Consider the following 27,243-nt stretch of genomic DNA (forward strand, 5'->3'; position numbering starts at 1 on the left):
TGGAACCATCATGTACTGTGTGCTGTTTGCAGGCGCTCACAGTGAGATCGGATACATGCACACAGTATTGATAGCAAATCACAGAGAAATAGAAAGGGCTCTTAGGAAGAGAATTTTCTCTTCTTTTCTGTTTTCAGATAAGTCCATGGACAGAAGAGAACATGAGAAGAGATTTTTATTTTATTTTTCTGGCTGAATATTTTAAAAAATGTGAAGTCATACTGCAGAATCAAATAGCTGGGTTGGGTTAGATATTTTATTCCGAAAAGTGTTGCAGATCCGACCCTGTCTGCTCCGGAGTCAAGAACTCGCCTCCCCCCTCCCCAGCACCTTGCATGGACCCTCCCCTGCCCAGTCTCTCCTCTTGGGATGTCCCTTCAGCCAGGGCTCCTTGCTGGCCCACATGCCTGGGCCTCTCGGCTGGAATGCTCCCCCTGCTGTGTCCAAACCCACCGAACCTTTGCGGCCGGCTCAGTGCACGCCCCTGTGGTGCAGTGCCCCCGCTCTGCGCCCGCCAAGCACTTTGTCCCCTTTGTTGGCACGTAACACGTTTCTTCCCTGCCCTCGGCCTTCCCCAGAAACTACCATCACAACAAAGAGAGTTTCTCAAGAATTACTAACAGCCACCGAACAAATAAACCTGTCCCTTCTGCCAAAGCAGGAACCACAGGCAGGACCCCTGAAGGCCCTGGTGGATGCTACAAAGTTATGCTCAGAGCTGCTTTTGCTTCTCAGATGGCAGCAGAGCCAAACTTTGGTGCCCCAATAGTGGAGGAAGAGAATGCATACATGTGCTCTCCAGAAGCTTCCACTCGTCTGGGGCAGTCCCTTAGGACCCTGCCCCAGTGTCAATCCAAATTGCTACGGAATCGGTCAGTATCGTGTCTCCCTGACACCCTTGTGTGGTTGCTCAAATGCAGGTACTTTACGAAGTATTTGAGGGAACTCGGCCAGCCTCAGATGGATCCGGAGAGCCCCAGTGCCTGGTAAACAAGTATATAGATTTTAAATACTTTAAAAACTCTAAAAATATTTGGCCTCCTGGTTTGAGGCCCAGGGTTTGGGTTCCCAGTGCCCAGGACTGACGCCAGGTGGGTACTGAGGAGCAGCGTGACCTTGAGCAGGTTGCTCCTTCAATCACCAGCTTCCCCAGTGGCTGTAAGATGCAAATGTTTAATATTTAAGGGCTTGGCTGGGTGCCTGGCACATCACATCAACACGCTGCAAATGATAACGATGGTCACAAACAGGAACAACAAAAGGGCGCAGCGATGCAAGGTGGATGCATTTTCAAAGTGTGACAAGGAACTGAGCAGGAGCCCCCGAAGGCTGACACAATCACAGCCCCCAAACCCCCTCCCGTCCCTCGTGCGAAAACCGAGAAAGACTGCGGCCACCACCACACGGCGTTATCTATAAAGTATCTTCTCTTTATTTAAGTTAAACAATTTTCAAGGATGGTTTCCATCTATAAAATGGACAAAGTACAAGCTCTGTACAGCAGTTCTTTTTAAAAATCAACTGGAAAAAAAATTACCAAACTATATTTTGAATTGGCAAAACATACTCACAGATACCATCATTGTAGCTTTTATGAAGACATAAGAAAGACCACCACAGAGAAGACGACTAACGTTGTCACGCTTTGCTCGAAGGGCTCTTAGGAAAGAATTTTTAGTTTTAAAAACAGGAGTGGGAAGGTGGGACAGTCCCGATGACTACAAAATAACGTAACCACAGTAAGTCACTTTGGCACACTGTGTCATGTAAACATAGCTCACCGCGAAGGGCCCCTCCCCAGCCACCCGCTCACGACGCCCCGCACCGTCCGACCCGTCCCCTGGCTCGGGGACAGGATGCCGCCCTGCAGGGCGTGGCCGGCACAGGGACTGACGAGACACATCTTGATGGTACAGAGGTTGCCAAGATGTCCAGGTTGGTGGGGGCAGGTGTGTGGCAAATCAAAAAACCTGATTTAAAAAGATGCCAAATCTGTTTTACCCCAATGTTTTTTTATCCCCCCTAACAGTAGCGGCTCACAGGTGACAGGCCCTGAACAGAGAACCCGGGTGCTCAGAGGAGCGCACCAGACCAGGGACTCGCGCTCCTGCCCGAGCTGCACTCACTGGCCTCGCCCGTGCGCCTGGGAGTGACCCTCCCTGGACTCTCCCCAGAGCCCACCACGAAAGGCAGGGCGCGCAGAGTTCAGGGTCTCACTGCGGCGGGAGACACGCCTGGGTGCTGGCAGGAGGCAGGAAGGGACAAGCCGTGGGACAGTCCCCCAGCCAGGCCTCCGTCTTGGGTCCCTCTGTGCCGCAGTGTACACACGTGAGGCCCCTGGGTGCGGGAAGGACCAACGACAACGGTCCTTTTCCTGCATGAAACAGGTGGGAACGAGGGTGGCATCAGCAGAATCTCCTGGAGCCACTTCTAACTGCACGGCCTCCCAGGTCCCTGCAGAGGGGCTGAGGATGTGTGTCATGGTGCCAGGCTGGGCAGCCTATTTGAGACTGAGCGTGTGGCGGGTGTGCAGGGGGGAGGGGGGTGCAGAAGGAAGCAGAGCAGTGACCATGGGATGACAGAGGAGCCACCCGGCAGAGGGCTGGGGCTGGTCTGCCCTGGCATGTGGGGACGCGGCAGAGGCAAGAGGGGCTCGGGAAGAACATTCCTGAGCATCGTGCACCCTGCGTCTCCTCCGGTTAGGACTTTAGTTCACGACTGTGGTTTATCCAGGACACAGGGCTCCTGCCTCCCGCCCTGAACCCCCAGTGTCCACGAGCAGATGCTGTCCGCTCCTGACCCTTCCTGACCCTCCCCCAGAGCCCCGAGCACGGTCGCCTTCGCCAGCTGGGGCACAGGAGGGAGCGCGGGGCCATGAGGCAGGACTCGGTGCCGGGCAGAGCACGCAGGACGCCAGCGGCGCGGGGCTGGGGGCTGGGCCTGTCTCCAGGCTCTCCGCCCTCCGCCCACCGCTCTGCCAGCAGCTCAGTCCGTCCGAAGGCGACATGTGGGCTCAGATCACGATGTGCCCAGCGCCAGTGTGCCACAGCATCACGGGCCTGCCCGGCACAGGGCGGTGGTGGTGCTGCCAGCCTACTCTGGAGCTGTGGGGCTGCTTTTTCATTCCTTGGAGAAAAGAAATTTAATGTAAAAAAGACCCAAAGCAACATCTGTCAAAATGAGTAACCCGTCCAGGTTTGCAGGGCCAGAAGCACACAGCGGTTCCCACGCACGGCGGTGACTGCAGAGGACGCCTGCAGACGCCCGCAGGCCGAGGCCGGGGTCCGGGGACGCCCCCCGGCCGGTCACAGCAGCACGACTGGAAGTGAGGCTCCAGGGGACAGGGGAGGCCACTGCTCCCTCCCACGGGGCTCCGGCCCCTCCGCCGCACGGTGAATCAGCACGACGATGGCGACCTAGAGAAACCACAGGGAACTGACCGTACATTCTTTCTTTATATAGATTTATATTTAGTGTCCCACCATAGAAAAGTTCATATTCAAATAGAGCAGGGACATCGGGTGGGAGGGGGCAGTCTGGGCCAGGACGGCTGGGGACGGAGGAGCAGAGAAAGGCGCTACCAACGTAAACCTGCAAAATGATGCGATTCCGCTTTGTGGAAACCAGACAAGATTCCGATGGGATCAAAAATGGAGATTTCAAGAGTTCTCCTCGCCGCGGCAGGGCACTCGCAGCCCTCTCGCCCCCGTCCTCGACACGCACGGCCGTCCGTGGCTTGTCCGTGGCTTCCCTGCCGTCCCTCGGTCACGGCCACGGCCGGGGCGCTGCCCGGCTGGGGCTGGCGGGGGGCGGCAGCCGGGGGGAGGGGCGGCTCCAGCTGCAGGAGGGGACCCCGCTGCCTGTCTCGCCGCCGCTGAGACCGCAGGGTCCCCTCGTGCCTCGCTTGAGTTCTCTGACTTTCAGACCGTGATGGAATACTGAGGTATATAGTTTCGCGGAAAGTTTAAGAAACATAATCGATAATGTGATCGCCGAACTCTGCCGCGTGGCGCGGCAGGCGGGTGGCAGGGGCTCCGGCCGCCTACTGCTGCAGGTTGAGCGAGAACTTCCACTGCTGCGACAGCGCCGGGCCGCACACCTCCACGCTCAGGCCGCCGCTCTTGGCCGCGCGGCTGTCCAGGCACAGGTTGCTGCCCACGTGCCGCAGCTTGGAGTTGCCCTCGATCTGCTCCCATTTCTGCAAAAGACAGGGGCGCCTCAGAGAGTGCCGGTACACACACGAGTACAGACCACATCCGCCTCCAGCCTCTTCCGGCTGCACTAAAATCAAATTATTTTTCCTTTTTGGCCTCTGAGCCTAGGGATGGGACTTTGCAACAGCCCTGCGACAAATGAGCCGTAGGTGCTGCTGGGGCCCAGCCAGGAAACGTGTCCTCTGTCTTGGCTCGAAACTCAAAACCTCCCCTCTGCCCCATCCTTTCTTTGGGTGACCCCTCCTCTGAGCCCCCCGTGCTCTGGGCATCGCCCCTCCGTCGTTAACACAAGGGCTTGATGTGGGGGAATCTGTACCATTCACAAGAGGGCCTGATGCAGTGACCTTCCGCCCAAGGAAGCAGCCACAGGACAGCGCTGGCTCTGCGGGCCCTGCCTGTCCCCCCGGCCCGGAGGCAGCCCTGCCGCAGGTCTTGGCCTGGGCACCTCCCGGTTCCCACTTGGGGTCTGTCCTCGGCTGAGCCCGCGGAGCAGCGTTTGGCCGACTGATAGGGAAACAGATGCTGTGAGAAGAGGGCACCATGCTGAGGAACCTCTTTCTGCATCGTCTGTCCTCTGCGAGTGCGTGAGAAACCTGTCTCTGCCACCCTGGAGCCCCTCACTGCTCTGCCCGGCAGGGGGTGGGCGATGTTCCCTGAGCTCTCAACGTGCCCCTTGCAAGGTGCGGGGCACACCAAACCCACAGCCAAACTCAACCCACCCACCCACCGAGCCAGAGGGAAACCTGAGGACGACCCTTGGCCCTGTTGTTTAGTCACATAAATATCCCCATTTTAAAATCTCTAATGCTTGCTCTTAAGAAGAAATAGAGAAAAAAAAAAAGGCAACACTGTTTTTCCTCCCAGAAGCTCGGCCTTCAATAATGCAGTCTGTGGTTCTAACTAATTTTTTACACCATGTGCACTAAAGCTCCTTCACGTCAGTATTTTTGCAAATCCTTTCGACACTGCGGAATTAAATTTTCTCACTCCAGCTTCCCTTTCCCCTTTGACTCTGCAAATCCACACACCATACGAACACACGCACGTGCCCGGGCTGGCAAGGCGGCCCAGCTCCGAGGTGACATTTGCTAGGAGCCTCCACGCAAAGGCAAAGGAAGTGGGGGGGGGGGAGCCCAGCATGTGGGGACTTGACCTTCCACACGTCCGGCCCCTGCCACCGCCCGGAGTCCTGCCCACAGGGCAAGTCCGTGCAGCCAGGTGAGCCGGGGAGGCTGTTGCTAAGCGCCCACGACCTCCTCGCTCATTCCAGGCTCCCTGGTCCCTGCCAGTCATCCTCACGCTGTTTTCCTTCACTGTCATGTACAGCGCGGACTGAGGCTGCCCCGGCACCTGAGACGCTGGACTCTTCTCAACAAAGGATGTGTGACGAATGGCACCTGATACTGGCCGCTGGAGGCTGGAGCTGCAGGGACAGTGCCTGTCCTGTGTCAAAGCATCAGCTAAATGTAGAACCTTAAAGAAATAACCAAAGCCCGACTCTGTCTCTGGAGGGCGGCCCCGTGGGCTGGGGCGGGTTGGGAGACGGGCAGACCCGACTCCACCCGCATCCTCTGTAGCAGGCAAGTCCGGGGGCTTAAAACTGAACAGACCCTCACTACATACGCCACGAATCCAGAAAAGCTGATTGTTTATAGGTCTCTTTACATCTCGCGAAGGCTTTGGGGGTGTCAGTTACGGTTCCCGAGAACTGGGATTGGAGCAGGAACACCCGTCAACTCTTGCAACAAAACCAGATTAAAGTAACCGTTTGTTTTTAAAACGGTTTGGAGCCCAGCTAAAGTCATCGCTTTATCACTTCTTTCCATCCAAAGACATCTCTGCCCTGTCGTATCCCAGGGGACATCGGCTTGGGCTTTGAGCAGGGACTGCAGCACACTCGGCTCAGCAGATGCCGGGGGTCTGCGGAGCAGGGAAGGGGGGGGGGCACCCCAGAGACGGGGGCGGGGCCTGGAGATGGACAGACACAAGAGGGCCCTCAGCAAGCACTTCCCTGGCCTCGGTGCTCCCAGTGACTTTGGGGGGAGGCACTGACGGGGCTTCAGCTTCCCCTTTAGTGAGATTAAGTGTTGGACTAGAAGCCTGTTTAGGCTCTTGGCTCCAGTAGGCTCTCTGCCTCAGTTTCCCCATGCCCCATCTATCTCCTAAGAAGGGAGCCTACACTCCCTACAGGGCATGCTGAGAGGTCCTTCCGTGCTGAAGTTTCTATTCCTGACACCGCTATCCTGTGGCTCGAGAAACGGTGTGACTACAGGTTTCCATCAGTGACTATGTCACAGGAAACCAGTTTACAAAGTATAAAGTATGTTCTGAACTGTTTGCAGAAAGGACAGCTCTACATACTTGCATGTATGTGTGTGTATAAAGTCTCATCCCTTTGAACTTTAATCATTTAGAATTCCTGTAAATTTAAACAGGAAAACCACTTAATGAATAAAGTAAAACATGTAATTTCTCCTTAAAATATGCAGTGGCATGGGGAGGAGAATTTAACCAGAAACAAGCGACGTTGGGCCTGGGCGTCAGTCCGACCGACAGCGAGACATGCAAATGGCGACACAGACACACGCCGAGTGCTCACTGCAGTCGCTGCCGCCAGGGGCAAGTCGGGGCGTCGCAAGGCACAGGACAGACGCCACCCCCGTCTGAGCTGAGCACGGGTGTCCACAGGTGCCCGGGGACCATACCTGTCTGCTGTCGTTTTCTCGGCAGCCCTGAAGCTTTATGAGGGAGCCAGGCGCCCGGTCCACCACAGTAAGGCACAAATCCATGTGCTTCACCGACTTCTCCTTCGTCAAGGCCCATTCCTGGAACACAAACCCAGAGGTCAGAGGCAGGCCACGCACGGGCTGTGAAAGGCAGGATGGGACATCGGCAGGGTTCCAGAAGGGAAACGTCACACCGGAGAGAGATCCAGAACCCCTGAGCCCACTCAGAACCAGCAAGTGACTTTTTGCCTAAGGGCAAGTCTACAGCATGGGGGATTTGCGGGGACCTCACAACTGAGCACGAATCGGCCACCTGAGGTGCAGAAGTGCTCGGAGAACCTTAGTAACTAAGATGAATGGTATTGGCTATTTTAGCCCAAAATGCAAGTCAGAGCGTCCTGCCCATTTTCCTGTAACTAAATGTGAGCTGTAAAAACTGCAGCTCAAGCTCTGGTTCTCCACAAGGTGGACAGCCGGGGGCAACTGGTCCACCCACAGCGCACTGGAAGGACTCTACCCCCATTCGGGCACGGTGTGGGAACAGCACCTACGAATGGGGATTGTAATGTGTGAAAATTATAAATGGCATATTTAATTTGCAAATTTAGGCAAAATATAGAGTGTGTAGCCTCATAACTGAGTGCAAAGTTGCTCTACGGATGTTGATGAAGCGCTCTGAAAACTGGAGGAATTGGATCCATGTGTTTCCACACACACACACACACACACACACACACACACACACACACACACATACACACACACACACACACCACAGCTTAACTGCACTGGGTGCCATGTGCCAAGCACTATGTCGAGCCCTTTATACGACAGCCCCATAGGGGACAGTCCCACAGGGGACTAGGATCATCCTCATTTTATAGACAAGAAAACTGAGCCCTTGAGTGTTTCAATAACTCACTTATGATATTAAAAAACATAAACACATACATGTGGACACACACACACACACACACACAGACGTTCATGGCTGAAACTGGGTTGACAGGACAATCATTTTGAATATTAGACAAGACCACCAGAAATGGCAGGAAACCCCACAACAGAGAAGGTGGTGAGTGTGGCCACAGGTGGCAGAGGAGGATAGAGCCTGCCCTGGGCAGGGCCACAGTGGGGACAGGAAGGTGACGCTTCCGACCACCATGCTCCAGCTTGACCCCACCGGAGGATGAACACCCACGGAAGTCCTTTAGGATCTAGAAGCAGCCAGGCCTCTTCCAACTCGGAATCCCACAGGGACACCCTGTCCACACCTGTCCCCTTTCTGCCCTAGGCTCAGGCGAGCTGCCGCACCCCCACTCCCTCCCCGCGCCCGCCGGTCTGTCCAGCGACCACCTGCCCACCTGCCACACACCCGCACGACTCCTGCACTCTCATGCGCCGGGCTCACTTTCTAGTGGGAAACGAGGGACACACAAACCCGTATGTGCTGTAACTTTAGGCACCATTAAGTGCCATGAAGACATTGTTTTTCTTTTTCCTGTTCTCAGGGGACAGCAGTAACGACAGGGATACATGATCTTTAAAGGAGCCTCTCTCTCCAGTAGGTAAATCACATTGGAACAAGTGGTCGGTTATTAGGAAAACATTAAAACCTAAAGGTCGCAGCGCTGAGACCTCACACAGCCAGGGCGGATGCGCCGTCTGCGGCTCTTGGAGGGCCCAGCGGAGAAGACGCAGCGGCACAGGTGGCATCTGGGACTAAGGGAAGTGACCTTCGCCTCTCGGCCTCCTCCCCTCGCAGGAGGGACAACTGCACGAGTCTCCTCCCTCCCCGGGCTTCCTCTTTCTCACCTTTTAATTAGTGTTTCTCAAATGTCACCCCGTGAGGAACTCTATGAAAACTGGTTCTAGGTCAAATCAATTTGGGAAAAAGTGAATCTGTGCCACATTTCTCTCCTCAAAACGCACGTGCAGGCAGCCTACTGACAGCCTTGGGAAGTCCTAGCGTAGCAAAACCTGCTTGGCCCGTGTGCCGAGCACCCCAGACACGCTCAGCACAGAGCGCCTTCCTCACCTGTCCCGCCGGCCACATCCCCTGGGGAAGGCCACCGAACTGGGGACAAATTCCCACATGCAACACGCTGTCATTCTGCACAGCTGAGGAATTGCAGCGGGCTCTTCAGAAGCACCAACTGCCACTCAACGTCACCCACACTTGAGGATGGTATGACGTAATAAAACTACCTTTCTGGTCTCTGCCCTGGTTTCTGGCACAAATTATAAGGCTCCTAAAACTCTTGTCATTTCCGGAGCCACAGGGGTGTTAGGAGCATCTTCTGCTCTAGCGTTAGGTCTTTGACTCTGAGGACACAGAGCTGCCAGTTCCTTGGAATTTCTTGTGTGACAGGAGAGTCTTTTGTTCTAAGGAGGCGAGTCCTGGTGGGCTCCTGCACTGGGGTGGTCACCAGAAAGACCAAGCTGTGGCTGGAAACTGGAACCGCCCGTCCTGCCCCCACCTCGTCCTCCGGGAAGGGGCGAGGGCTGGAGACTGAGCTGTGATCGATCAAGCCCACGCGACGAAGCCTCCGTGAGAACCTCGGCATCGCAGGGCCTGAGGAGCTTGCAGGTTGAGGACCACATGGAAGTGCAGGGAGGGTGGCACAGCGAGAGAGGATGGGGACATTCTGTCACCCTACCCCATCCAGACACCATGCAGGATGCACCTCTGGCCCCCGGCTGCTCCTGAGCCGTGTCCTTCCATAGGAAAGAGGTGATGTTGTACATGAACAACTGTTCTCGCTAACGAGTGAGCCCAAGGGAGGGCCGTGGGACTGAGCCCGCAGCTTGTGGGGTCTGTGCCACTCAAGGCACACAGTGTCAGGGCTGAACTGAATCGTGGGACACCTAGTCAGTGTCTGCAGAGAACTGGAGGATTGCTGGGTGTGGGGGGAGAAGCCCACACATCTGGTATCAGAAGTGGAAAGTTCTGTGAGGGTGTAAAATAGGAAAACCAGTTTGTTTTCTTGTATTCCTCTGGCCATGGAAGTGCTGGAAGTATTGAGTGGAGAGAGGAAGCTGTGTGCGTTTTCCTGTATGCAGATGGCATTCAGGATGAAGAGGTTCAGGAAAAAGTACACCCTTGTCTCCTTTAACTCACTTACACTGCAGTGCATGGGCAACTACAGCACACACGCTTAGGGGAGTATGGCTGGGCATGGTTGATCACATGCCTGTAATCCCAGCAATCTGGGAGGCTGAGGTGGGAGGATCACTTGAGGCCAGGAGTTTGAGACCAGCCTGGGCAACATAGTGAGACCCTATCTATATATATAAAAAAAAAAAAGCTGGCCGTGGTGGGGCACACCTATAGTCCCAGCTACGAGGGAGGCTGCGGCAGGAGGATCATCAGAGCCCAGGAGTTCGAGGCTGCAGTGAGCACTCCAGCCTAGGTGACAGAGTGAGACCCTGTCTCTAAGAAAAAAGAGGGCAGTCCCAGGTGGGACGATGTTGGCAGGGAGAAGGGTTCTAGGCTACCCTTGGCGGCAGGTGTTGGGAAATGTTGGATGCTTTGCTGACACCTGGTTGAAGATGGCGTCTGAATGTCTCTGCAACCTTCTTGCTATTGTGTGCTTAATTGCTGTGAAGCAGCCTTTACACGGAATTCCAGAAAAACTGATTCAGCTACGCAAACAACAGGGCTAGTTGCTGCTTTGTTCTTCTGTCGCATTTCAATTATCTGAATTTGTCAAGTCAAGTCCATAAATATTTAAGGAATGCTTTTTGAGCTGCCACTCTTAAAAAGCAAGGCCATTAGTTTTCCCCGTTTCCTGTGTGTCTGCTGGGGCCGGGCCGGAAGCCAGATAGAAAACCTCGCTCTTGCCAGGCGCCGTGCCCTGTTTTTAGTCGGGAAACGTTATTCACCCTCCTGTTGCTCATCCGCGTGGCACACGACCCAGAAGTGTCACGTCCTATTGGTCCAGAGAGGACTTGCTCAGGGTGGGTCACGACCTGGAACATGGGAACAGCAGCAGGCACCGTCTCTGGCTTCCTGTCGCCTCCGGAACTGCACTCTCTAATACGCTAGCCACGGCCACATGGGGCTATTTAAATTTAAATTCATTAAAATTAAAAATTTGATTCACACCAGTCCTATCTCAAGTGCTCAGTAACCACGTGGCTGCCGTACCGAGTGGCACCGATCTCCAACGTCACAGCCCGCCGTCGTGCTAGATAGCAATGACGGGACAGCGCTCGCTGCCTCAGACTGGTCCCCGGAGCACGGTGCTCCCAGGTGAGTGGGTGAGGACATCACGTCACACCTGCCCATGTGGCCGTCTCTGCCGCTAGAAAACAGCCCAGCTTAGCTCCGCATTTAGGATCACGTTAAAGACCTGGTCCCTCCAGCCCTCGCTGGGCGTGGAAGCCGGCCTGAGTCTTCTGCAAGGGCTCTCCGGGGACTCCCGAGTGTGGTCCCTGCAGGGGACTGAGTGAGGCGGGGCAGCAGCAGTATCTGCGGGAAAGGGAGGAAAGCTCCGAGTGGTGACGCTGTCAAGTGGTGACGCTGTCGGCTGCCAAGAGCAACAGGCAAAAGCGAAGCCCGAGTGGAGAGAAGCGCCCAGCAGATCCGGTCTCGTCGCTGCCGCGTGACGCCCTGAGCCGACCCCTGGGGTCTGCATGAGGCAAACAAGGAGCTGATGTCACGGCAAGGTCAGGGCTGTGGCCACCCCTCAGCACAGCCCGTCTGCTCAGCGCCCCACAGCGCAGAGAGGAGGTCCCAGAGCCCCCTGCTAGGCAGGGCCACAGCACGGTCCCGGAGGCAACACATGCTTCCTCCTGGGAGCCTGAGGGCAAAGTCTCCACCTTTCGCAGGGCGGGCTCTCCGTCCAGTGCCATCGGCCGTGCGGTAGCTTAATGTGCGCCAGCGAGTGGGGCCCAGCCAGTCACAGAGCCCAGGGAAGCCTTAGGGGTGCCCGAGACTCCGACCAGGAAATAACTCCTCCAGGATGAGCCTGGACACACATCGTTTAAATGCTCCGTAGCGCAAGACGCGTCACTTTCGGCGGAGCCGCTGAAACAGAGGGGACTGAGCCGTCCAACGCACACGAATCACCAGAACGTTGAGGATGGGACAGAGGGGCCCCGGCGTAGACACGGAGCTGCGCCCCACTGGGGGTGACAGAAATGCTGAAACCCAGACAGTGCAGAACTTGGGTGGGCACCTCCTGTTTCGTAATCCATAGACTAAAGGCAGGCTTCACCCAGCCCCACTCAATCGTCCTGATTTCTGCATTTGGTGAGAGGATACATAGGAGCCCAGGTGTCACACGGCTAAATATTTAAAACCAATGAGTCGGCCACGCGGGAAGGCTGGCGTGTGCTCCCCGAAGCCCGTGGCCTGTTCCCTGGGCGAAAGCTTCCTCCAGCCCCAGAGGCTGAGACAGAGGTGGGGCCCTGGGAACGGCACACACGCTGGGCGGGGGAAGCAGGGCCAGGCCCTGGACACTTGTCCCCTGCCCTGCGCCCTGTGCCAGCTGGGGACTGGGCAGGCAAGCCCTGAGGCAGGCAGGCAGGCTCCCCTCTCATATCTAATTTACGAAGTCCTGGCCATTCTAGGCAACTGCTAAAACTACACCAGCAAGTGGAGAAAGGAGCCAAAGTGTCTGGGGACCGTGGTCTGTCTGGACTCTTACCTGGGGGATTTGGAACAGCCAAGTTCACGGAAAGCAGGCGCCCCTTTCAAAAACACTTCTAGTTAAAGAAATGTTATGGGATCGACAAATTTGGGATACATATACTGAGTTAAACGGTCTCTTTGATTTTTCTTTTAACTCATGCCCTCTTGGTGCCAGGCAGGTTTTCAAGAAGGGGGACAGGGGAACACAGCAGCGCCCAAGCGTTTCTGTGCATTAAGTGCACGTGCCACCCACTCCCTGCTACCATCTCACGGGACAGCTGCTCGGACACACGGGCACCGCCGGGCCCCGCAAGCCTTGGCTCCGTCTCTCCTTCCTGTGACGGGAGGTGGTGGGCTTTTATGCCTCTAGGAAAGGGCGCACACACACTGAAGCAATTAATAATTAACGTTTTATATCTCAAGCTGTAATTATCTAACAGGCAGGGGACACCAACAGCCAGCAGCCCAGTGCCCACGGCTAAGCATCTATGACCAGGGCCACTAGGCAGGTGTTCATGTCACAGTCAGGCCAGACTAAGGCCACCAGCCCTGCAACCGTCCACTCTGACCAGGGTGCCTGCCCCTGCCACTGCAGCATCTGGCCTGAAGCTGGTGATGGGCTCGCTGAGTCAGTCCGGGTCTGTGACGCCCCAGCTGCCCCGGAGGCTGGTGACCAAAGATGCCGTGACCAGCAGGAGCCCGGAGCTTCCTCCCAGACAGCTCCCAGCACAGGAGAAGGGTGGCAGCCAGGACCTCTGCCGTACACGTACCTGGTTTCCCCCAGCATTGTGACATTCATAAACTCCAACGACACCGTCAGCAAAATGTCCCAAAGTGTCGAGGCAGTTGGTTCCCTGCTGCAAGGCCCCGAAAGCTATATCCTGGTGGTCTGGAACCCTGGAAAGCAACGTGAGAATCACCTGCTTAATTCCACCCGGCCCGGCTACTGGCCGCCCACCCCTCTGCTCAGTGGTGCCAGAGCCCAGGTGGCATCGTCGTGCCCTCCCCGCCACGGGCAGAGTGTGCCAGCGGCACAGCAATTCCCCCGGCCTAGATGTCTGTCCCACTCTTTCAGATTTTAAGCTGGAGACACATTCTTTCCATTCTGCATCAGGGAGGAAATGTGCTCTAGAAAAGAAAAGCAACTGATACTCTGCAATGTTAGTCTTATTGCAAGTCATTCAGAAAATCAATCAGTGTGGTCAGATCCCGTTGCCTCGAACTTTCCAACAGACTTGGGATCTGACCTTTACCTGGTCAAGGGGGAAAAACGAGTGGACCTGGCAGGTGGCTCGATACAAACGGAGCGAGGGGCTCACGCTTCGGAACCGGCCCCGAACCTCAGCCCACCCTGCCAGGTGCTGCCCGTGTGCTGCTTTAGGGGAGACCCACTGTCCCTGCACCTCAATCTGCTCTGTCGTACATGCGCGTGGAAGAGGCCTGCCGCGAGTATCACATAAAACACGTCGTGTCAAGCATTCAGCTCAACTGCTTCTTGGCCTTTTGGCTAAGATCAAGTGTCGCACTGAGCCCAGTGCCTGGCCCCGAGGATGTGCTCAGTAAATGGGAGCGATTATTAAAGACAGTAAAACCGTGACGCTGGAGCCTCCCTTGCCCTGCAGACGGGGGAGCAGGGTCGCCAGCCGGCATGGTGCCAAGGGCCTCAGACGTGGTCGAGTGGGTGCAGGGCCCAGCATCACCCCAATCGTGCGCAACCTCAGCGAGAAACTATGCATTTAACGTCTCTGTCTAGCACCCTCACCCACGTCACAGGGGACTGTGACAGCAAAAGCAAAGCGAGGACCTTCCCGGGGCTAAAATCCACCACGGGGGAGAGACGATGGCCAGGGGCCTCCCACTGGTGACCATCGCTGCTCTTGCTCCCGGCGAGAGTCGTCCTGCACAGGCGGGTCGGAGGCAGGAGGATGGCGTGTCCTCCCCGCCTTCCCTGGGGGCGCGGGCGCCGGGCGTCTCGCGCATCTTTTGAAAGCGGAGGAAGCAGTTCCCGAGGGTTAAGCGAGTGGCGGCAGCGGGCGCGGTCCCTAACTCCTCAACACACGTCCGTGACAGCAGAAAGACGACGGCGGTGACTCCTGCGTCCACAGTCACCGTGCCGGAGATATGAGTGGCTGCACAGCGCGCCGGGAACACTCAGAATAAGGAATGGGCCACATTAAGGCTCGACCTGCCCGACAGTCCCTTTGTGAAAATGAAGTTCCGATGGCTCCGGACACCCAGTGGCTCTGCAGGCTTCTGGCGGGTTATTGGTGGCCCCACAGCACGGGAGCTCCGTGAGCTTCAGACGCGAGGCCGTGTGCAGAACCGAGGCCGGGGGAGTATTTTGCCATCACCAATCCCCCAGCAGGGACGCAGGGCACTGCTGTGACTATGCTCTTTTCACGTGGGATTAGCCCAGCCTGGGGCAGGGAAGCCCAAGCTCAGCGCCCAGTGCTCCGAGCCGCTGCTGGGGGCCGTTACCTGCTGGCCCACGGGAGGGACAGCAACATCCTGCGAGCCAAAGCCAAACGGGCAGTGACAGGGCCGATGTACTCTTCTGTCTCTTCCCCAGGCGGCCCGGCCCCTGCCGCCACACGCTCGGTGAGGGCCGTGGCAGGCGTGTGCACACCAGGACAGCGGGCGCAGGGCCGGGTGCAGGGCCGGGCGGGAGGGGTCGAGGGCAGGCAGCACAGGGCACTCACTCCTGGAGGCTGGGGACTGCGTCTCTGGCCACTCCAGGAGCCCGTGAGACACGAGTCCTTGGGGTCACCCGCCTGTCACCCTACCAGTGAAGGCAGGTGGAACAAGCTCACATGAGGTGACGCCTTGCACTGCTCCCAGGGCCATGCAGAGTGGGAGGTGACTCTGCAGGACAGAGCTGCTCGGGTAACATGTTCTCAGGGTGCTGGGGGACCGCGGTGGGGGACACAAGCTCTCGCAGGTCGCCTGCAGTGCGACCCCCACTTCCCCTCCCGAAGCCTCTGCTGCCTCTCTGAGCTTGTCTGCTTCTGAGCCCCTGCCCAGTGACACCCCGGCTCCCTGGGGACTTACCTTAACTCCGGATAGACATTTTCAAGGTACCATTTGAAAGGCTTGCAGTTAAGTTTCTTCCTCAGCTCCAATCTGCTCTGAATACTGGAGAAGAGGGAAATAAAATTTTCATAAATTTTAAGAATGGACAGGCTCTCTACATCAAAAAGGAAAATCTGCCCACGAGAACAGGGTTGGGGCTGGGGCAGGGGCGCAGCAGGACGGCCCAGGTTCCTGTGCCCGCGAGCCCACCTGGCCTCGGGCGGAAGGCCCTGTTGACCACCGGGCAGCTGTTGTCACCACTGCCCCCGCCCCTGCCACAGGGTCCCCGCAGGCACGAGAAGGCAGAGGAGCACTTACTTCCCGTAAGGGACGTTCCGGGCGGAAGGCACTGCCGCGTAGTAGAAATTTTTGTATTCGTCCATCCAGACCTCTGCTGCCCGGCGGGTGTTGCTAGAAACAAAACAGATCTTCCTGAGGTGCAATTCGCTTTCTTTCTGTCGGCATCACTCCGCCTGCACCCGTGTGCTGGGAGCGCGGATGAGGAAGGTCCCTGCAGGTGTGCGGCAGCTCCAGCCGGGACGCCTGGTGCCCGGCAGAGAGGAGGCCGCCGGCTCCGCACCCAGGCTGGACCTGCAGGGGCTGGTGCTCGGCGGTGCTCACCGAACCGTCACGACTGTTTCCTGGTCTTTCACAGCACACAGACGGACAAACGGCCAGAGTCACAGTCACAACCGCTGCACAAGCAGGTGTTTTAAAGAAGGGACTGGGGCCGCATGGTAACCAAGTACAGACGAAGAGCTACCATGGAATAGCCCGTGTCACATTAACTCACCCTCAGAGGGCAGTGGCCAAAGAGCACGGCAAGGATTTTCACAGCCTGGCTGTGACACTGCCAGACAGCTCTGGGGACAAGTTACGACTGGGTACGAGTGACTGTTAAAACCGCTTTCTTTTGTGCAGATCTGAGCTGGGAGTCCTGTCTGGACTAGGAACGGTGACGTGAAGGGGCGGCAGCTCCACGCACCTGGTCTGGAGCCCCTGCCATGCTGTGCTCGGGCACACGGAGCAGGCCTGGCCAGCGGGGAAGAAAAGCACGTGCTTCTATCTCACCGTCACGGAGGAACCACGATTGCTGATAAATAAAGCCCTGGGACGAGTGACTCTCCCCCGGAATGCACGGCCTGTATTAAAGGCTGCCCCGTGCACGGGCGTCCGCAGCGTGTCCTGCCAACAATTCCTTTTAAAGCAACCAGGAAGCAGCATCAGCACAGTGGGCCTCTTTGCTCCCGTGTCCTGACCTCAGTCACAAGGCAGCCTCACGCCTCAGGCTACAGCTGACCTCCCGAAGAACCCCCGACCAAGGCACTGCTCCTCCAAAATAAACAGAGTAGGGAGGCGGTGTTTGCTTTTAAACACAATTCTTTTTCTCCACCATAAAGGCCCCTTTTAAAATAGCGAGCTTTCCAAATTATCTGAGCTACAATTATCAAAATAATTTCTGTTTGGGGCGTCTATCTTTCATATAAAGTGACACACATACCTTTTTTCTTTTAATGAAGCAGAATACGTATGATGGTTCAAGAGACAGACGGGACAATAGGAACATACCCGTGCCCTGACCAAGCACCTCTAGAAATTTACCTCCAGGAAATAAATTAACTAGGAATAAAAACAAATGTGAAAATATGGTCACTTCAGTGTTGTTTAGAGAGAGAGAGACTGTAGGTCCAAATATAGAGAAGTGATCAAATACATGGAATATTCCACGACCACTGAAAACACAGGTGTACATCCTGCATCCTATGTGTTGACATGAATGAGCATCTGGACTTGTGTGACAATGAAATGGATCGCAGAATGGGGGGTGTGTGGAGGCAGAAGGGGAGTGAGTGAGCAGGAGAGGGAGACAGAGACAGATATTGATCGAGAGACTGATTCACCAAATTAGCAGAGTGCTATGGTACAGTTTGGGTTGGTGATGAGACTGATCATTTTTTACATTCTCTGTAAAAAAAAAACAACTTATACACACACACACACACACACACAATGAGTGCTTAAGTGGTGGGGAATACTGGATTGTAAATTTATTTTTCTCAGGGGGCCATTAAATATTCCTACTGGGATTTGGGGGCCTTGCTAAGCGACCTATGCCTTACCCTCTCTGGAGCTGTGACTTCAGCCCCCTGGCAACTGGATTTCCCCATGAGGAAAACAAAAGAATCTGATTCAGGGATGTCCTAGGTCCCTTTCAATCCTGAAAGCTTTTATAAATTCTAATCCCAGTATTCTAAAATCACCTAAGTCCTTATGTGATTAAGTACTTTCTTAATTCCTAAATGCAAAGCAATCCTCTTCTGTCTTATGAATAAAGAAACATACCTAGGTAGCCTCGCAGAAATGACCTTCATGTGTCACTCAGGGCTAGTTCCTTTCTTTCACTTACTTGTTGGTTCATTTGGGTGTTTACTCGGTGCCTGTCACATGCCAACTGTCTTCCAGGTGCTACAGATACCTGGCACTTTACCCAGGCCTCCCTGGCTTTGGCTAGTATTTAGATGCCACTTACACATTTAATGTCACTTTTACAGGTTTAGCATCCCTAATGTAAAAATCTGAAACTGAAATGCTCCAAAATCCAAAACTTTTTGAGCACAGACATGAGATTTTGCTTTCTGATGGTTCAATATGCGCAAACTTTGTTTCATGCACAAAATTATTATTATTATTTATTTATTTATTTATTTTTTGAGTCAGAGTCTCGGTCTGTTGCTCAGGCTAGAGTGCAGTGGCATCAGCCTAGCTCACAGCAACCTCGAACTCCTGGGCTCAACCGATCCTCCTGCCTCAGCCTCCCGAGTAGCTGGGACTACAGGCATGTGCCACCATGTCCGGCTAATTTTTCCATATATATTTTTAGCTGTCCAGATAATTTCTTTCTATTTTTAGTAGAGGCGGGGTCTCGCTCTTGCTCAGGCTGGTCTCGAACTCCTGAGCTCAAACAATCCGCCCGCCTTGGCCTCCCAGAGTGCTAGGATTATAGGCGTGAGCTACCGCGCCCGGCCCATGCACAAAATTATTAAGATTGTATAAAATTACCTTCAGCCTGTACGTATAAGGTGTATATGAAACACAAATACATTTCGCATCTAGAATTGGGTCCCATCCTCAAAATATCTCACTATATGCAAATATTTCAGATTCTAAAAAAATCCAAAACACTTCTGCTCCCAAGCATTTCAGATAAAGGATACACAACCTGTGCAGGAAGTTAAGAGAACTTGGAGCTGGAAATACAGGCGTGTGATGCCAGCCTCCCTCTCTCAGGTGAGTCAGTGGAGACGCAGGGCCGCCGTGCTGAAGGCCGACAGCCGCCTCTTGCGACAGGCCCAGGCTGCCCCCGCGCTGAAACCCTGGGTCTCTAGGACAAAGTCTCCCGGGCTGCGAAACGCAACTGAAAACGTCTCTCTTCTAGCAAAGAGCACAACGTCTTGTGTATTTTAACATCCTGCTTTCTGGGATCCCACAGTTGTGGGCAGTTATCAATGGCTTTGACCTGGGGAATTTGCTCCGTTCGTAGAAGAACTTTCTGGAAAGACTCTCCTGTCGCTCCAGGGAAAAAGCACGTGTATCAGAGTGTGTCTGGCTTTGTAAGGCTTGTTGTATAAGATCACACTTTTGTTTTTAATAAGGGAGCAAAAACGAAGCGTAGACATTTGTGAAAACATACACTGAGGGAAGGAAATTTGGTGACTAGCACTGTTACTTTGGCTTCTGCTAGTTTCCTCAGAAATCAGATTCTCTATGCTAAAAATAAAACTTCTGTGCAACACGTGTACTGTGTGATTTGTCGTTAGTAAAAGTAAAAAATGCTAGATAAAAGACAAGACGGGGTCCCCCGTGCACCTGCCCGTCCTATCTAGCAGGGGCAGCGACACAGGGGAGAGCGACCCTCAGCTTCTTGCTCTGCCTCCCTCTCTGTCCCCCGCCGGCACACGCACCTGCCTCACACAGAGCCAGATCTGCCCGTCTCCCCTGCTGCACACCTGCTCCAGGTACCGTCACGCCTCGCTTAATGAGGGGACACATTCTGAGAAGTGCATCGCTGGGCGATGTGACACTGTGTCAACGACACAGAGTTGCTGACGCAAACGTGGGTGGCAGAGCCTGCTGCACCCCTAGGCCACAGGGGACAGCCTATTGCTCCGGGGCCGCACACCTGCACGGCGTGCGACTGTGCTGAATCCTGCAGGCAGTCGCAACACAGTGGGAAGTATTTGCGTATCTGAACACACCGAGATGCAGAGAAGGTACAGCGGACACATGGTATTATGCTCGTGCCACCGTCACTGAAACGACATTGTTACGAGGCACCTGACTGCATCTCATCTCTGGCCATGGGCTTCCCTCCCCCACCCCCAGCACCCACAGCAGAGGGGACATTCGCACCATCATTACACTGTGGTGTCACCTCCGTGCTACCCTCCACCCAGCAGCCAGAAGGACCTTTCCAAAGCGTAAAGCACAGAAGCCAGGCACGTGCTTAGAGGCCCCGGTGGCCTCCTCCAGCATCAAGCAACAGCCAGAGTTGCCCACGACCTGCCCTGGCGTACGGCCCCGGCCCATCTGGCTCTGCTGTCCCCACCCCTGTCCCCTCCCGCTCCAGGCTCCAGCAACCCCGGCTTCCTGATGCTTCTCAACCCTTGTCTCAGCAGCCAGGACCTGCTCCTCCCGCGGGAGCCCGGTGCCTTGGGTCCCACGGCAACCTCCTCCCCACCGTGCAGGTCTAAGCTCACACTCCACCGCCCCAGATGCCACCTCCCCAGAGGGTCCCCACATGCTTTTGATCCTGCAAACCTCTCCCCTGCCTGCCCCTGCACGCTCGACCGCATGTCAGCATCTTACCTTCTTCACAGCATTTTTTACTATCTGAAACTATCTTATTTGGCTGTGTATATGTTTCACTGTCTACCCCGACCAGAAGGTAACCTCGCCAAGGTCTGACTTGTACCTGGTTCTGCTGTGAGCATCTAAAAGAATTCCCCAGGAAAAACTTGGTCTGGCAGAGTAGTGATGTGCTATTTTTTTTCTTCAGAAATCCCTTCTTTTGGCACCTTCATGTTTACTAAAAGGTAACTATTACCTATCATAAACCACATCTCCATATCATGATGTCTTTTTGATTAATATTTGCTATGGTTTGAACGTCTGTCCCCTCCAAAACCCTTGGTAAGATTTAAATGCCACTGCGGCTGTGTTAAGGGGTGAGGCCTTTCAGAAGCAATTAGGCCAAGAGGGCTCCACCCTCCTGGCTGGGGCTGTGGGTTAGGAAAGGGTGAGTTCGCCCCCTCTTGTCCCCTCTTGCCCTCCCGCCGCGTGCTGGTGTCTCAGGAATGCCCGCCCCAGACGTGGGCGCCCTGACACGGCACTTCCCAGCCTCTGGAATCACGAGCCACTGAATTCTGTTCGTTATAAATTCCCCAGTCTGTGGTTTTCTGCCACAGCAGTACCAAATGGACTAAGACAATATTGTTTTCAACTATACCTTGAATGGTATCAAATAATAAAAAATATATTTTCTTATTTAAAATATTTTCCTATGACATTTTGGGGGCGCACAGTTCTAAGAACATTCACATATGGAGACCAGTGCAGCCACCACAGTCAGGAGGCAGAACGGTCCCACCTCCCACCTCAAACATCCCTGGTGCTGCCCCTCTGCAGTCACGCTGCCCCCCGGCCCCCAGCCCAGCCACCGCTGGCCGGTCCCCCACACTGGAGTTGTCCTTCTGAGACCACACGTGGGTGGGACCATGCACGTAACCTCTCGAGACTCGCTGCTTCCTTCACGCAGCGAACGCCCTGAGAGGCGTCCGCACTGTCACCTGTGTCGGTGGCTTGTTCCTGTCCATTGCCACGGGGGGTGCTGCTGTGTGAATGTGCCACACGCCACCTAAGGACACCTGTTCCCAGACAGCCCAAGGTCAAGCCCTGTCTCAAGGGTGGTCAGCAACGTTCGGGTTCCCGCTCAGCCTCTCGCCACTTACCGGGCAAAGACAGTGCCGCTGCCACCCGGGAACGTGTAGGGGTGCTGCTTCCGGAACACGTGGCCCACTCGGCTGCACGGGATGATCTCCAGGCTGCCGCCACACTGCCACACGCGGAACGAGATCTCTGGGATGACGAACAAGACATGGGTGAACAGAGAGGGTGCTTGGCAGCGGCAGCCACCCCAGATGGCGGCCGAAGCTCCCCGGACCGTCCATCACAGGGGTCCTCCCGCTGCCAGCTGCTGAAGGGGCCCCGATAAGGAACCGCCTCCTTCCAGAACTTTCCATAAGGGAGATGTTTGACACACCCTGGATCTCCAGACTCCACAGTACAATCAAGAAAGTATGTTCACGTGGACGTATCTTTCAGATTCGCACTAGGAACCCTGAGACAAGAATGACTCTTGATGTATCAGTATTTGAATACAAAGTCCTCTGGGCAGAAGATCGTGCATCTCCCATCCTAAATACCGACGGTGAAGCGCTCGCTCGCGTTCCTCCCCAGCTGGTTCACGGTCACGGAGTGTCACACCTGCACTTGCTAAGTGGCAACACTGTCAGAAAAGGCAGCAGTGAAGGCGTCCGAACATCCCCAGCTGAGCTTCAGTGTTGGGTATTACAGACAACTGCCTGTGCCCTCTTCCTCTGAAACTTACTTTAAATTGACTGAGCACCAGTGTGCATCTGGGCTTTCTCCACCGGGGAAAAGAATCCTTTCCCTTTAATCACAAAATTTGTATTTGTCCTTGTGCCTTAGCGGGCCTCACGCCACCTGGCAAAATGCGCAGGAGCCTCATGGATGAGGGCAGTGACCGAGGACAGCTGGTAACTGATCGACGTCTCTAAGCTGCCCGCTGACTCCTACCAGTTGGTCACCCACTGGCTCAGGCCAGAGCACTCCCTGGGGAGGCTCCCGTTGTCCACCTTCTTCAACACGGAATTTACCCGCAGGAGGAGGGTGACCGTCGTGCCAGGCACCGCTCACGCCAAGTCACACACACGCTGCCCCAGGCACCGCCACGCAGCGGGTCAGCGGTGCTCCCTGCCTGCCCCTGACACCTGCCGACCAGGCACCTGTCCTTACCACCCCTGCCCAGGTGTGCGCCTGGAGTCGGAGTGAGAGGCCTGGCCGAATGCGAGAAACCGAGTTTGAACAGAAAAATTAAGATAGGATATTCTGGAAGGCTATTAAATTTTTTTCCTCAAAGACTTCACAAGGTTTGTATAAAAGGCCATTTTTCTCTGTATTTATTATCTAAGACCGCTAGGAGCACACTGGGAGGCAGAAGAAAAATCTCCCGAGTCAGCGGCCGAGGCGCAGGCCTGTCGGAAACAGGGTGACAGCGTCCCGCGCAGGGCAGGGACCCATGGCGAATCCTCGGACAAGCAGCCCGGTCGGGGCAGCACCGGCAGGAAGCGCCATGCGGGCCGGGCAGCTGTGCTTTCCACTCGGGACCCGCAAACCAAAGCAGCAGGAAAAACCAGGACCCTGTGGTCTGAGCGGCTGTTACGGGACTTCACTGACCGACTCTGCGGTCACATAAAACCGTGTGGCCGTGACCACCCAGGCACAGGCAGGGAGGGGCTTCTGACTTTGCTTTTTACAGTGTTCAACACAAGTTTGCGAAGTTGTCTGTATTTCAGGAAACAAGTTTGAACATACATTTGCATCACTGCAATGTTCAAAACTGGGCCCAGGGAGGCCCCGGCTTCTCCATGGGGGGTGTGCCAGGCCAGTGGGGGGTCTGCTCGGAGCACAGCTAGTCACCTTCCACTCTGATTTCACGGGGACGCTATAACCAGAGGATGACATCTCATGAAAACTTGGTGGCTTTGTAATTAGGCAGTTAGTGTCTGTATCTCGGCTCTGAGACCCTGGGCCAGGTGCACGACCTCTGCAGACCATATTCCCTTTAGAAAGTGCAAACCTGATGACATACCGGAAGCATTCAGTGCACCCCTACCGCCGAGGGAAGGGACTGAGGACAAATGATGTCCCCAAGGAGCCTCGCCCCTACATCTTTAGAGCTCAGGGTCAGGTGCGTTGCCCTCCTTGGCAACTGCTGAAGCTGTGTAAGGACTCACGCTATCAGCCGGCAGAGCCGGACGCTCTAGCAGTTCTGGGGGGGCACTCGCTGCGGAGGGGGTTTTGGATGTTACTCGGGCATCTCCGTCCCCCGGGCCTCTCCCAGCAAACACCCACAAAGGCCCCCAGGGTGGGACAACAGCTAGTGGCACGCACAGGACCCAGAAGAAAAAGCCGGAAGCAGCACTAAAGAGAGAGAAAGACTCACAGCGTGGCCTTTTCACGTGGAGAGCCCTGGGCTCGCTGAGTCTCCCAGTGAGAGGGGAGGGGTCTTCAAGAAGGACCAGTTAGCGCCAGCCAGGGAAGGGCAGACGCCCCGACCTCGCCCCGAGCCAACCCCCGTCAGCCCTTACACAGACACGGGCTACGCAAATAACAACCCAGCTGACGACCCACCGGCTCCTGCAAACCAATTCTCCCCCCCACCTCTGGTGTCCGGGTGAAATGTCTCCTTCGATGCAAACCAGCACGGCTACACTCCGACACGGAATGCGGCTGGCATCTCACGGCCTTGCCCGTGCTTTCAGCCAACAGCAGCCACGCTGCGAAAAACCGCGCTGATTCTGAGAAACAGCCACCTAAGCGACGTGCCGTCCTGCTGCGTGGCCCTGGCCGGGTGGATTTCCACTAAGCCACCAGGGGACGTCTGCGGGACCAGGTGACTCAGAATTCTCTTCAGAAGGTTAACGGTCCTACAGCCTCCCGCGCTCAAGTGACTTCAATCCAAGCCTTGCTAAAGGTCAGTGTATCATTAAAAAAAATCCCCAGACGGAGTTTGAGTCACGTCCCTCCCAGTCCCCAGCGCAGTTCCGAGTCTAAAGCACCTTCAGCATCAAACAAAGGCAGAGAAACCTGCCAGAGATGAGACCTTATCACCGACTCTAACATCATGAAACAATAGAAACATAACAGGCCAGGCTAGTCTTTTATATTGACAAAACCCATCCAAGTCTCCAAGTAAAAACTACTAAAAACGGCAGTGGCCTCATTTTTCCTCCCCTCCTTGTCCCTGTCCTCCCAGGGTGCACCCACCCAAGGACCAATGTGAGTTAATACTCAATAGCCGAGGAGAACGAGCTCAGAACGCCAAGTACTGGAAATTAAAGGCTTCAGATGAAACATGCAAAAACAAAACAAAATTTAACCCCACCCCTAAAACCCTACACAAACAAGAGTCTTTTCATCTTTTATGGAGTAAAGATGGACCACAACGTGTACAATTTCACTGCCCCCAAACCTCGGTGAAAAATGCTTTGCATGGGGTTATCAAAAAAACAAAACAAAACAAGGTTCGGGGGGGAGGAAACACCCGAATTAGAACCAATCACAAAAGGAGTCGGAAGGAATGAGATGCCAAGGCTCCCACCCCTCGCGATTCCCGTGGTTCCAATTCAGTCAATCCCACAGGCTCTGCCAGGGCTCACTCCCCACGCGCCACAGCCAAACACGAGCCCGCGCACCTGGACTGTGCCCCCAATTTTGCAAGCCTGCGTTCCAAATGTTCAGATTCAAATTAAGGAGTTTGCATTTCCTTCCGAAGATGGTATCTGTGCTCTGGCACCCTCCACTCTAACTTAGGGGGACACACTCCAATGCCCAACCCCAGACGCTTCCAGAGTGGAAGGGGTGGTGCTATGTATGCGCTTGCAGGGGTCAGTCACACCCCACGAGGGGTCACCCTGGAGCCCCCAGGGCTGGGCTGGTTGCTGTCCCGAGACGAGGGGCTGCCGCGTACCCAGGTTCTCTCCTCCCCACACGTCCATCATCATGTCGTACTTCCCCAGCTCTTCAAAGTAGAACTTGTCCATCACGAACAGCCCGCCAGCAATCATGGGGGTTCTGGAGAGGCAGAGAGAAGAGGGGAGGAGGGCAGGGCAAAGGTCAAGGTTAGACTGCCAGCACACTTATGCCAAGGCCACGCCCAGGCCCCTAACTGCAAGCTGACCTTCAGGACAGCCACGGTGCCCCTGCCCCCTGCTTGGAGCCAGGGTGCCCCTCCCTGCCTCACCACTGCTGCCCACAAACGCCCCCCACCCTGCCTGCCCCGACGCTCCCACGATGGCAGGGGCTGGACCGAGCCTCCCCCACGAGGCAGTGGCTGCTGGCGCTGGGCCACTGGCCGACAAGCCGCCACAGGCAAGGCACTTGGCCTTTCTGTGCCTCAGTTTCCTTACAGGGCAACTATAAGGACTGCAAAAGTCACAGGCACGAAGCCCTGAGCACACGCAGGAAGCGCTCCGCAGCGTCAGCGCTACCGTCACTGTCGTGGCTCCGGTGCCTCCTCTCTAGGCGGGAACCCACCATGTCCCCGGCAGCCGGGGAGGGGCCAGCGCGGCCGATGCCACCTCACTGACCCGCACGCTGACGGACTCGCTGCCCTCGTGGAGAAGGTGGCCCGGCTCCCAGCCCCGGCTCGCTGCACAGCCTGCGGACCTTAAAGCCGGGCTTCGCGGGCACCAGCCACCTCCTGAGCAGCAGTGGCAGCCCAGACCCACGCTGGCCACCAGCCACCCCTGCCCTGGTCCCTGAGGTCAGCTCGGGGACCCCACTCTCCTACGGACAGCGCTCCACATTATAAACACACATGAACACACAGAACTGGCGCGTGGGCCTTACAAACGTATGTTAGATGTCATCTGAGGCAAAGAAACCTCAAAGGACTCTGTTCTATGACGTGGCAGCAGGTAAACAGCCCAGCCAGGTGTCCGGGCAGTGCAGGCCCTGCAGAGGGGCCAGAGCCTGGGGTCTCACTGGGGAGGGACCCCCAGAAGGATGCCTGGCACTTACTTTATTGGGGCGACTGGGTTGCCCTGCCGGGACCGCCTCTGCTCGGGTGTCATGTAATCCCACTTGAACACCAGGTTCCAGTCAAAACCTGCCGTCAGGAAAAGAAACAGGACGCTGACAAGAGACTGAGCGTTTGTTCCCGACCCCCCACCTGTACAGCTTAGAAACATTCGATACGTGAACGGGATTCAACCGAAACCAAAACAAAGCAAAAACACCGAAGAAGGCGAGGAGGGGACAGAGGGCCTGGGGTGGCTCCAGGGCAGAGACCAGCGGGGAGGGTGCACGCTGGAACCTTCTCCCTTCCCAGCCCAGAAGCGTGGCGGCCTTCCGGATGCTGCAATGCGCAAGAGCACACGCACAGCAGGGACAGAGCCGGGGTCTGCGTGACGACGCCAGTGCCGGTCCTGGGGCCGCCAGGAGGGGCACCTGGGTGGCCAGTGGCCACCACGCCTCCGCCACCACCCGTGGGGAAGGGGACGTTGCAGAGGGGATGAGGTGTCATTTGTTCCTTGGGCCGCAAACTCGATCTCTTCGGTATCTCTTGATGCAGCCAAAACCGTCTCGGCGCCAGGACCGGGCAGGCACGTGGAAACTTCTAGGTGATGATGCGCAGAAGGAGCTGCAAACTGGGCCAACACGCTTTGATTTCTGATACGGTTGGCACCTGTCCCACTCCATTCTTACAGTCCACAGGCCACTGAGGACGGAA

At 55.7% G+C, this 27,243-nt stretch overlaps 1 protein-coding gene across 1 annotated transcript in view; it reads right to left on the reverse strand.

The window, feature by feature from the left end:
* Positions 1–1,412: 1,412 nt before the first annotated feature.
* GALNT2 (polypeptide N-acetylgalactosaminyltransferase 2) overlaps positions 1,413–27,243 on the reverse strand; it is a 189,170-nt gene continuing 163,339 nt past the window's right edge. The window contains exons 9-16 of the mRNA XM_045537230.1: positions 26,532–26,619; positions 25,480–25,583; positions 21,656–21,782; positions 15,966–16,058; positions 15,627–15,710; positions 13,349–13,475; positions 6,920–7,039; positions 1,413–4,198 (exon numbers count right to left, since the gene is read on the reverse strand). Of these exons, the coding sequence (XP_045393186.1) occupies positions 4,043–4,198; positions 6,920–7,039; positions 13,349–13,475; positions 15,627–15,710; positions 15,966–16,058; positions 21,656–21,782; positions 25,480–25,583; positions 26,532–26,619 (899 nt within the window). The 3' untranslated portion in view covers positions 1,413–4,042. The remainder of the gene's footprint in view (positions 4,199–6,919; positions 7,040–13,348; positions 13,476–15,626; positions 15,711–15,965; positions 16,059–21,655; positions 21,783–25,479; positions 25,584–26,531; positions 26,620–27,243) is intronic.

This window comes from Lemur catta, chromosome 25 (assembly GCF_020740605.2).
Source record: "Lemur catta isolate mLemCat1 chromosome 25, mLemCat1.pri, whole genome shotgun sequence".
In the NCBI taxonomy this organism is placed as follows: Eukaryota; Metazoa; Chordata; class Mammalia; order Primates; family Lemuridae; genus Lemur; species Lemur catta.